The sequence below is a fragment of the Mytilus californianus genome, unplaced genomic scaffold (genome assembly GCF_021869535.1).
Source record: "Mytilus californianus isolate M0D057914Y unplaced genomic scaffold, xbMytCali1.0.p SCAF_8, whole genome shotgun sequence".
NCBI classification, from domain to species: Eukaryota; Metazoa; Mollusca; class Bivalvia; order Mytilida; family Mytilidae; genus Mytilus; species Mytilus californianus.
Window position 1 is genome coordinate 108,121,968 of NW_026262734.1, and position 12,637 is coordinate 108,134,604.

The 12,637-nt window shown below is 32.7% G+C and overlaps 1 protein-coding gene across 1 annotated transcript in view; it reads left to right on the forward strand.

Moving 5' to 3' along the window:
- Positions 1-1,622: 1,622 nt before the first annotated feature.
- LOC127711512 (SEC14-like protein 2) overlaps positions 1,623-12,637 on the forward strand; it is a 28,173-nt gene continuing 17,158 nt past the window's right edge. The window contains exons 1-3 of the mRNA XM_052217594.1: positions 1,623-1,737; positions 12,024-12,093; positions 12,386-12,429. Of these exons, the coding sequence (XP_052073554.1) occupies positions 1,684-1,737; positions 12,024-12,093; positions 12,386-12,429 (168 nt within the window). The 5' untranslated portion in view covers positions 1,623-1,683. The remainder of the gene's footprint in view (positions 1,738-12,023; positions 12,094-12,385; positions 12,430-12,637) is intronic.

Here is a 12,637-nt window from a genome sequence, read left to right on the forward strand (position 1 = left end):
AATGTATAAATATCATGAATATTAATGTACTTGAAATGTCTGAAAATGGGTTTCATCAAAGTTTAACTTGAGGTATATTGTCTCAAGAACATTTACCCCACTTTTATTACAGGGACGTAACTACATTGAGGCAAATGCCACATGTTGGAAATTTTAAAAACAAAAGCTTGTCTTCATATCAGATTGTTTTCACGGCGAGTGTCTTGCAAGAAGCAAGGTCTGTTCACCCTCTGACGTAGCCCCCGTTTTTTCAGGATCAATGTTTCTCATTTATTTTTAGTTTTCAGTATTAGTTGTCTATTGTTTGTCGCTTTGTGTTTTATCTGTTCCCTGATTTGTCTTTGTTCATTGATTGCCCTTCTTTATTCTCTTAGTGTTGCATCCCATCGGTAATATAGTAATTTTTGTTTTAAATCTAAATTTTATTAATTTGAAGGACTTCTTATCTAATTTTACAAACTACTTTAAATTGTATCCCAGTAAGGAACTACATCAAGTTGTAATTGAAATGTGTTATAAAAACTTACTTGACATAGTTATATATATCAATGATAATCAGCCCCCTCTTAACTTAATTTGAAAAAAACCCACATAATTGACAGGAATAAAAGATTTTCTGCAAGCAGAAACAGAAAAAAAAAGAAAAAAAAACAGCAGCCACATACTTTACTATGTGAATTACATTTTTGCTTTATCCTACAGTCTTTTGATGTTGTACCTAAAAACTAAAAGTCTTACACTGAATTTATATATTTTGCTTTGAGACCAAAATATTGTCGAAAAAGTAAAGAACGCAGAACTTGCGTTTCAGATTAAGATTAAGAAAGGGTCTGGGAAACGCGCAGAATGCAGTATTTTGTGTCATTTTTTCTATAGCTTCTTGCGGCCACCCAAACCCTTTGCCGAAATTTTTTTCGCCTCGCTCCGCTCGGCGAATTTCTTTGTCATTACTTTTAAAGAAAACTATAGTTACAGCAAAATTAATACATTGTACGTATGCAATGTATGCAGTTTGGAATTCAGAAGATTCACTTCCAGAGGATGATGATTAACTCTGATTATATGGTGGTACATAATGACTTGACTATACATGTAATATATATTTAAGAATAAAAAAATGAATTTAAAAATTGTGCGTTTTCAAATATTATATTAAAATATAATTGTGAAAATAAATAATCAGTCCCTTGTTTTAATGAAAATGAAAAATCATGCTTCAACAGTGCAGAAAATAAATAATCTGTCCTTTAATTTCACAAAAATAAATAACCGATCCAAAACAAATCCTCCTGAACTATTATTTTATGTTTCTTTAATCACTCTGTAATGTTTATGTCATGCTGTTATTAATCATTTGTTAATGTTATGCTCTTAATGGGCCCTTTAATTTGGAAAAAGAAAAAAAGAAAAAAGTAGTGGCCCTGAAAATCTACAAAAACTTAACAGCTCTGTTTACAAATTGAAACTGAGTCTGATGTCAACATGATTATTTTGTTGTTAGGCTTATTACATTTGAAATTAAATAGAGAAAAGTGATCATTTAATCTTATCTTATCAAAAAGCCGGTTTTACAAAACCATCTTTGTTCCGTGTATTAGAATTAGTTGTAGCCGGAAGTGGATACAATTGTCAACACAGTGTGTTTGTGACAGTTTAACATATTGAAAAGACTGGCATTGTAGAATGAGTGGTCATGTTGGTGACCTAAATGAGAAACAAACAATAGCATTACAGAAAGTAATTATTTAACTTTCGTGGACTATATAGGAGTAGATTGTGTTGCCCTTTTTAAATTCTCTTTCATAGACAACCAATATAATTTTTCCATGTGTAATGTTTATTAGACTTGTATTTCAGGAAGGTGACAGACCACCAATTCAAAATCCCTATCTATTCAACTAATTTTCGCAATTTTTACAGCTTTCTGAATATATTACCTCAAGTTTAACTTCATAGAAACCAGGTATATCCTGAATTGTACATGTATCACCTTTCTACATGCCAATTTTCAATCTATGTTTAAAGTCTTGTAGCGACATACTAACCTTTGGAAGACAAGTACTGCTAAAGTTAACCCCTGGTATTCTGGGAATCTTAAATAAGTAATAGTATACTATGGAGCGCATTAATCCTCAATTTTTAATGCAAACTCATGGACACGTAAATTTTGGCTCAAAATGGTCTACATATATGAATCCGGGTCTGTTCGCGCCCATTCACGTTGTTTCACTTTTGCACCTAAAATCCGTTCGCACCCTTTTTATTGGTTTTGTGTTTAATAATTTTGTAATCGAGTTTTGGTAAGTGTATTGCTCATGTTGCTGTAAATATTTTTTTTTTCATTATTTCAAAATAAAGTGAGATTCTGACAACATTTTTTTTGTGTTGAATAAATCTTAATCATGTTTTGGTTAGTGTATTGCTATAAAAAAATTTCATTGTTTCTAAATAAAGTGAGATTCTGACAACATTTGTTTTTTTGTGTTGAATAAATCTTAATCATCTTTTGGTTAGTGTATTGCTATAAATATATGTTTCCATTGTTTCAAAATAAAGTGAGATCCTCAAGTTTTTTTTTTGGTGCTGAATAAATCTTTAAATTATGTTTTGGTTAGTGTTGTGATATAAATTTTTTTTTCATTGTTTCAAAATAAAGTGAGATCAAAGGGGCCAAGCTGTTAATTATCTTTCATGTTTTTCTTTTAAAATCGTCAATGTTTTCTCATACCAAGCTAAATACATGTAGTATTTACGTCAAAGCAAGTTAAAATAACAATCATGATTTTCAAACAAACAACAATAATACCAAATTTAGCTGTGTATAAATATTAATTAGCAGTAATCATACTTTTGTACATAATTAACATTTAATAATTAATCTTCAAATTGATAAAAACATGAAAAAAAAAAAAACATGTAATGATTCCCCAATTTTTATTCAGGAAAAATTTTTTTTTTGGGTATATACATATAAAAATATCTAATAATTAAACTTGAATTTAAATAAAAATTGGGTGCGAACGTGTAGGGTGCTAACGAACATAGGGGGCGAACGTGAAGGGTGCGAAAGTGTATTAGGCGCGAACGGACCTGATACCTACATATATTTCTCCTCCAACAAAAGTTTCATTTCTGCAAATTTGTTGGTTAGTTTAAGTACAATCACATCAAAAGAACAATTTTTTGTCAGGGAAGGGCTACTTTTACATTTATACGTTCTAAATTGGAGTGGGTGAATTGGTGGTCTGACACCTAAACTGTAAAGAGACATAAAGTTTATCAGAAGTCTTTTGTTCTGCTTAATTCAACATCCTTGATCAATGTGTAGAAAATAAAATCATATCTTATCATCTTGTAACTTATATTGCAAAATTCACAGCTCAATTTAAACTGACTGTAATGTATGACTTTAATAGAAAATACTTGAAATGTAATTTCTGAATACATGAACATAAACTTTCAATATAAAGATCAATTTTGGTTGATTTTTCCTTGTTTGTCCTACTGCTTTAAAGACTTTATACAACTTAAATTACAATGAGTTTAGTAAAAAATCAAAGGTATTGAAGTGTGAAGGAATATTGACCCCCCTTTTTTCATCAGGTGTCAGTGATGGACCATTTATTGATCAATAATGCAGTTATGGTCATGAAACAATTTTATTCACTATCAGTCAATAAAGTTTAAAGTAGAAAACTTTCATTGGAGACAATTTATGGGATTGGGGTGAGTTTATGCAGTTTTTGCATTAGGCTATTATGCTATGTGCCAAATACATGGAATGACGCAATGATCATGATGATAAAATGGTTAAAAATCAAATAATTTCATAAAATTTTCAAAACGACAATTTTTTTGGTAGTAAACAACATATGTTTTAATGTTTTATACCACAGAAACAAGTTACTGTGCATTCATAACAATATCAGTCATTTTTTTATATGAATGCATATATATTGTAAGGGTGGAAAAAGCTACATATGTATAAATAGCACAATTTCAGGTTTAAGGCTCTAATTTTGCAATATGTAACTTTTTTGCCCCAAAAAGGTTGAAATGTGACTACTTGCATTTCAAATGATCAGTTAAGACAAAAAAATCAATTGTTTTCTGATTTTTTGGTGTCACCACTTTTCGTTTTAAAGGTGTCAGACCACAATTCAAAATCCCTATCTATTCAACCAAATTTTGCAATTTTTACAGCTTTCTAAGTATTTTACCTTAAGTTTAACTTCATAGAAACCAGGTATATATCCTGAATTGTACATGTATCACCTTTCCACATGCCAATTTTTATACGCCCGTTTACGCCCGTTTACGGAACATATCATGGTATTCCGTTGTCCGTCCGTTCGTCATCAACATGTCGGACATTAACTCAAAAACGCTTTAACCAATTAGCATAAAATTTTGGGGAATTGTTTATATCTATTGACATGAGCTCCCTTTCGTTTTTTTTGGAATTTTAAATTTTACTTTCCGAGTTATGGTATTTTATTCATTAAAAAAAGGGGGATTTTCCAGTTTTTCGGACAATAACTCAAAAATGCTTTCACCAATTTGCAAGAAATTTTGGTGAATTGTTTATATTTATTGACATGAGCTCCCTTTCGAAATTTATAAATTTTAGATTATACGTTTCCAAGTTACGGGGTTTTATTCATTAAAAAAAGGGTTTTTTAACAGTTATCGGACAAGAACTCAAAAATGCTTTCAGCAGGTCTAATGAAACTTTGGTGAATAGTTTATATCTATTGACGTAAGCTCCATTTCAATTTTTATAAATTTTAGGTTTTACGTTTCCGAGTTATGGAATTTTATTCATTAGAAAAGGGGGGATTTTCCAGTATTCGGACAATAACCCAAAAATGCTTTCAGCAGTTCTCATGAAAACTTTGGTGAATTGTTTATATCTAATGATGTAATCTCCCTTTTGATTTTTATAAATTTCTGATATGACATAGAGTAATTGAACTTTATTCTTTGAAAATGCGACGGGTGTATCATGCGCTCATGGCGCAGCTGTTTATTAAACATATGTTTATAGTCTTGTAGCAAAATACTAACGTTCGGAAGACAAGTACTGCTAAAAATAACCCCTGGTTTTTTGGAAATCTTAAATAAGTATACTATGGAGCGCATTAATCCTCAATTTTTAATGCAAACTCATGGACAAGTAAATTTAGGCTCAAAATGGTTTACATATATTTCTCTTTCAACAAAAGTTTCATTTCTGCAAATTTGTTGGTTAGTTTAAGTACAATGACATCAAAAGAACTATTTTTGTCAGGGAAGGGCTACTTTTACATATGTTCTAAATTGGAGTGGGTGAATTGGTGGTCTGACACTGGAAGCAATCATACGTGTTGTTTTAGATATATATTGAATAAAGCAATATTTAGCACAGTTACTTTGAAAATAGGTATACAATCTGAGTCTATCTTACAACCTAGAACAGGTTCGGGAGGATCCTCATCAGTGCTCCAGCTAGAAATCAAAAGGGGCAGGGTGCCAGTGGAGGGCAGGGCACTTTCTTATGAAAGGAAAAGGCACTGCTCATTTTTTAGGCAGTTAAGCTGCCTTATGCGAGCACCCTAGATTTGTGTTCTACCCAATAAATGCTGAAATACGTGCCATTGTTATTATCTAGCTGGATATAATGTTATTTATAACTAATTGAATAGTTTTTTCATACTTTTAATTCTGGATTACAAAAATATGACCAGAAAAAACCTTAAATGATCGTCGAACCACCCAAAAGTTTTGAAGTTGCACATAGGAAGTAGAGCACATTAGGAATCCTTATGTAGTTTATTATCCCCTGTGCTTTTGGCAAAGATGTCAAAGAACAATTGTATGAAATATTTAATCGCCGAAAATCTTTAAAGACAAGTAGTTTAGATTTCCCAAATGGCAAAAGTCGTAGGAATATTGTTTGTCGTCAATACGTGTTACAACTACGTCAGTAGTCTATTAATAAGTTCCACTGTTCATGCTGTTGGCGGCAATTTCAAATTAGAAGACGAAATTTTCGTATCTTTTCAATTTGGAGGCAGGGGTTCAAATTAGCGGTGGTCCGAGGTCCGCGACCTTCCACTTTTGCAATCGGACTCTCGACTTGGTTACTAGCTACGCCCGACGGACCTTTCACTTGAAAGAAAATTAAAAATAACTTTGCAAACCTTTTTACCAAAGTCTCTAAATAAACGATCTCAAAACGTATTTTCATCTTTATTATTCATGACAGCGATGTTCATTTTGTTCAACCGCTAGCTTTATGCAGATAATCGCCTACAAGTAATGTGTAAATTCGAGTAAAATCGTATCTGACTGACAAAAACAACATTGAAAAACAATGGATGCCGTGTAGACAATTACAATATCGGGTCCGATTCCGGAAGCGGATAAGGGTAATTCCGGGTTTTGGAGATCAACTACAAATAAAATTTCAGGCAGGTGACAAAATACATCTATGCATGGTAAATAAATATAAACACTAGAAATGGAAACCAAAAGATATATGTAAAAGAAAGAAAAAGCAAAAAATATTTGATACAGAAACTCAAAATTACTTTTTGACAAATTTTAATGTCAAAATCCAATACAATGTGACAGCTGGGAACAGTATATCTAACAATATATATGTTCCTGGTGACAGTATAAATCTTCTTTATCAGTGATAAATGTTGATAATGCATGTAAGATGCTTTTAAAGTATAAACATATTACTGCAATTTTTTTCTCAATTTTGAAGGGTCAGTTAACATAGCTGGAAGTTTCTTACTTTGTTTTCGCAAATAGTGCAACTAGATTATATGATACCTGAATGTAAGCAATTCATATGATATATAGGTGGAATCCTTTGGGTCACTCTACCCCCTCCTGTTTGATAACTTTGAAACGGATGAGATCCCCACCCCTAAACCATATATATTCATGTATGGGACTATATAACTAATCAAATGAAATATAGGGGGAAGTCCCTAGGGTTACTCCACCCCTCCTGTTTGAGAACTTGGAAACAGTCGAGATCCCCACCCCTAAACCATATATATTCATGTATGGGACAATATAACTAATCAAATGAAATACAGGGGAGTCCCTGGGGTCACCCCAACCCTCCTGTTTTGGAACTTTGAAATGGTCGAGATCCCCACCCCATAACCAAATATATTCATGTATGGGACAATATAATAAATCAAATGAAATATAGAGGGAGTCCCTGCGGTCACCCCACCCCTCCTGTTTGAGAATTTGGAAACGGTCAAGATCCCAAGACAAGACAAGACAAGACAATTTATTTAAACTTAAGCACACGTATGGTGCTACAAGAGGATAACAATTATACATTAACAATTACATATATACTTATACATTTACAAGCAAGACACACAACAAATAAATAAGTGATATCATACAATAAAATTGAAATAAACCATAGTTGGTTGATTTGTTTGCAAAATTCTTAATTGCAACGTGGATATGAAGTTATTGTAACATGCTTTGTATTATGAAAATATTTTTTCAATATGTCTTAGAAACATGCACACTTTTGTTAGCAGTGGCACGTTACAGTGTGATAATAGACCAGTAAGTTTCAATTGGGAAGGATTTTGTGTGTAATATGTAGGTATATATCTTTCTCTTAAAGACATAATTTGTTCATTGGAGCATACAAAAAAATAATGATCCCATAAACCATACATATTCATGTATGTGACAATATAACAAATGAAATGAAATATAGGGGGAGTCCTTGGGGGTCACCCCACCCCTCCTGTTTGAGAACTTGGAAACGGTCGAGATCCACCCCTTAACCATATATATTGATGTATGGGACAATATAACAAATCATATGAAATATAGGTTGAGTGCTTGGGGCCACTCTACCCCTTCCTGTTTGAGAATTTGAAAACGGTCGAGATCCCCACCCTAAACCATATATATTCATGTATGGGACAATATAACAAATCAAATGAAATATAGGGGCAGCTCCTATGGTCACTGTAAACCATCCTGTTTGAGAACTTGGAAACGGTCGAGATCCTCACCCAGAAACCATATATACTCATGTATGGGACTATATAACAAATCAAATGAAATATAGGGGAGTCCCTGCAGTCACCCGACCCCTCCTGTTTGAGAACTTGGAAACAGTCGAGATCCCGACCTCTTAATTAAACCATATATATTCATGTATGGGACAGCAGAACTTATCAAATGAAATATAGGGAGAGTCCTAAGGTTCACCCTACCCCCTCCTGTTTGATAACTTGGAAACAGATGAGATCCCCACCCCTAAACCATATATACTCATGTATTTGGCAATATAACAAATCAAATGAAAAATAGGGGAAGTCACTGGGGTCACCCCACCCCCTCCTGTTTGAAAACTTGATAACGGACGAGATCCCCACCCCTAAACCATATATATATTCATGTATGGGACAACATAAAAAATCAAATGAAACATAGGGTTAGTCTCTAAGGTCACCCCATCCCCTCTTGTGTGTGTTTTAAGAACTTGTAAAAGTTTGAGATACCAACTCCTAAACCATATTCATTCCTGTTCGTCATTTCAAACAGATTTGAATGACATACAAGGTCAATCTCATAGGCATCACATATGCATATCACTTTACTAGACCTTATCAATGTGTACTAGACTTTGCCCAATGTCAGGCGACCATGGGAATGAATAATTATGGCAGCTTTGTTTGGGAGACTTCGTAACAGCATTCTGTTACAATTATTTCTTGTTTATTATAAAATTTTATTGATGCAAAAAATGAGCAGGTTTAAAGAATTTACCTTAATTATATTTTGAATAATTTCTGGTTCTATAAAAAATTTCATTTTAATATGGCTCATTTTAAAGAAAACATATCTTTCAAGCCCAAGAGTGTTTGACCAACTTTATTATAATCACCTGTCATTTTATTCCAAACTTAGACATCATGGACTTGGGGTGAAGGCGGGGGTCATTTACATTTACTATGGGCAGGTCAGTCAGACCTCACCTTTGATCCCCGTAGTAGTAAACATTTGTCTGATTTGTGTCTCATAACTTTTGCACTGTAGAACACAAACTCAGTTTTCTTTCCAGGGAAGCAAGTCCATGCATACTATTACAAGCTCGTACTAAGTCAACTTGAACTACTAACAGTCAACTAATACCAACGTTAACTATCAACTAGAACAACTGCAATCATTTCGAACTTGTACCACTGCAGACACATGACCATTAAAAATATACTTGATATATGCGTTGCTTTTGAAAACCTTGATAAAATATGAATTATTTGCCTTAATAATTAATTCATTAAATGAACATAAATGCACAATATATGAATGTTTAATGTTTGTTCTTTTAAATCTTAAAAAAAATGAAGCAACATAGCCACAGTTTTCATAATTATGTTTGCCTTGGTTTTTGGTTAACTGCCTACAGCGCTTACAGTGCTTTGATTTTGTCTACGTTTCTGTGTGTATCACGAGTTCACATTCTTTTTTTTACTGTATATGTTGTTAATAAAGATGCATAAGTTGTTGTTTTGATTATTTATTCTATAAAATTTGCATTAGAAAATGTAATTCATACGACATATTCATAAAACATGTCAATACACATTCATACATCACATCACTATAAACCAATAGAGGCAAATTAACTTACTATTCTCCCCCCCCCCCCCCTCCCCTTTTCCAAAAAAAAACCAACATAAACTAAACATCTCATAGTTTAGCATACATGTGACAGAGTTGTCTTAATTCAAAATTTTCAGCTAGTAAGTTGATGTCATGATAGTTTAACTTCACACTACCATTTTTGTAGGATTGGAGCTTAACATCATCATAACAATTAATCTTATAAATTTCTTAATTGACAATCAGACAATGTATAGAACATAGATTGCTAAAAGTATGATTATCAAAAATAAATTGCAATATATTTTTTTTTGTTATGTTCAAAGACAGTTAATATCCTTAAGGTAACATTCTTATATAATTTTGTATTCAATTGGTTATTTATTCCTATTTTTAATACTACATGATATTTTAGGAGCACAAATTTGTAATAAGCTCAAACAGGGGAAGTAACTCCAAAATTAATTTCTAACACGTTTACTGTTTGCTTGTCGCTCACAAGTTGAGATGGACAGCGTTTCTGTGAAGGCATAGTTGTATTTTGATGACTTAAATTCTATTCTAAAGTCATGAAAGTCTTCATTTATACACTCTTCTTGGAGATCGAAAATGCCGACCCAAGCTAAAAACACTCGCTGACACATTCATCAAATTTATGACAAAAAGGTACATTGTCTTAATTAAATTACCTAGTTATTAACACCTTTGAAGTCTTATCCACTGTGATTGATTGTACTGGCATGATTAACCTGGGGGCAATCACCTGGTGTCATATATGTAATTTAACTTTGTGATAAGAAATCGATGAAACAAAAGGCAATTTTACCAAAACGGCACAAGGGTTTTTGGGAAAAAGGCGTCAGGGCAGAAGGCCGCGGATGAAGGCACACAGGGCACGGCTGAGGGCACCCAGGGCACGGCGCCCTTCTATTTTGGGCTAACGAGACCACTGCTCATAAATGGGTACTATTTTCATTTATGGGTATTTTACCCCAAAATGGGTATCAATTTTCAGTGATAAAAATATAAACTTTGCATTTACAGATATTTATGTCATAGCCCAAACATTCGGGTAAAGGACAATATTTTGCCTAAAGACACCATGACTGAAATATCATCAGGATTAAAGTTAACAGCCTTCAAAATGTAGGATTTTTGGAGGCCATTATCTTTGTATTCAGTTCTCATTTGAACTAAAGGAAAAAATGTTGCTATTTACATGAATATTTGCGCCATGACAGCTTCAATGTACATGTATAATGATGAAATACAAAATTTGAATTTTTATCACTGTAGATTGATACCCAATTTTGGGCATAATACCCATAAATGTGGATAGTTCAGTGTATGTTCAATGGTGTTAATATGTTCTTTGATTGAGTTAAGCTATTTCAGTTGATATTTTATAGTGTGTCTTTCTATGTTGTGATGTTACACTATTGTTTCAGAAAAAGGGTGAAGGTTTGGTACCATTAAAACGTTTAAACCTGCTGCATTTGTTTGCACCTGTCCTATGTCAGGAATCTGATGTTCAGTAGTTGTCGTTTGTTGATGTGGTTCATAAGTGTTTCTCGTTTCTCGTTTTTTATATAGATCAGACCGTTGGTTTTCCCGTTTGAATGGTTTTACACTAGTAATTTTTGGGGCCCTTTATAGCTTACTGTTCAGTGTGAGCCAAGGCTCCGTGTTGAAGACCGTACTGTAACCTATAATGGTTTACTTTTATAAATTTTGACTTGGATGGAGATTTGTCTCATTGGCACTCATACCACATCTTCTTATATCTATATAGTACCATTTATGAGGATTCTCCCCAGCCTGTAGAATCATGAGTGAACATTTTGGTATGACCATAATGTCATATACATGTAACAGGGTTCTCACTAAGGATTTTTGAAGACGAGTCCAGGGACTCGTCATTTTTGGCCATGGTGAGTCCAACAGTAAGAAGAAGATATTTTATTGCAATATAATTTATCATTTTAGTCTCCATGACCTAATAGAGCAATGAAATGACATTAAATTTGGATTTCTTTGAAACTTTTGCTATAAACATGATAAAATGATGATATGTGTGTTCAGTTTATACAAAATATTTCAATCTGGTTGCATCTTTCGACTCACCAGTTTTGAAAATGGTGAGTCCAGACAGATTTTCATGAGTCCAGGACTTATGGATTCGCCTTAGTGAGAACCCCGATGTACCTACAAAATACCACCACACTTCTGTACACACCTCTACCTTTTAGTATAGGAAAATAAATACTTTCTTGTACTGAAATTCCCTAGAAGAAGATGTGCAGAGACAGGCAGACTAGCCTTGTAGAAAGTATGCATATACATGTATAATAACTGGAATTTGTAATTTGTTTCAGTTCAAAGAAGCAGTTTCAGATTTACTATGTCCAGAACAAGATGATTTCTACCTACTGAGATGGCTAAGAGGTATATAACATTTAGAAAAAGAAAGAACAATTGCATTCAACATGTTCAAATATTTTTTATGCTAATTTTTAATTTTTTCCTTGATTAATATCTTTTAAACCTGTTTTTTATCACAAGAAAAAAACACAGTTTGATTCGGTTGGTACACATACTTTATTTGTTTGGTGAAAAGATTGATTTTAGAATGAAAAAACGTACATTGTGTTTGAAGTTGAAACTGACAGCACCATATTTATTTTAATGAATACAAATGATTTGCAAATAAAATTTCCATATTTATGTATTATTTCAGCCAGAAATTTTGATTTGAAGAAGTCTGAAATCATGTTTAGAAATGTAAGTTACCTTTTAATTATCATAAACAATTCAATTTGTCATCCTATTGGCATAGTCAAACAACTTTTTCAGGTACGTGTAATTGACAGTAAAAATCATTATTGGAATTTTAAACGTATGTACATTTTTAATTTCTTATTAAATATGCTACATGTATATAAACCTTTTTTGTCGGAATTTAATTGACTGTAACTTAACAATAATGATG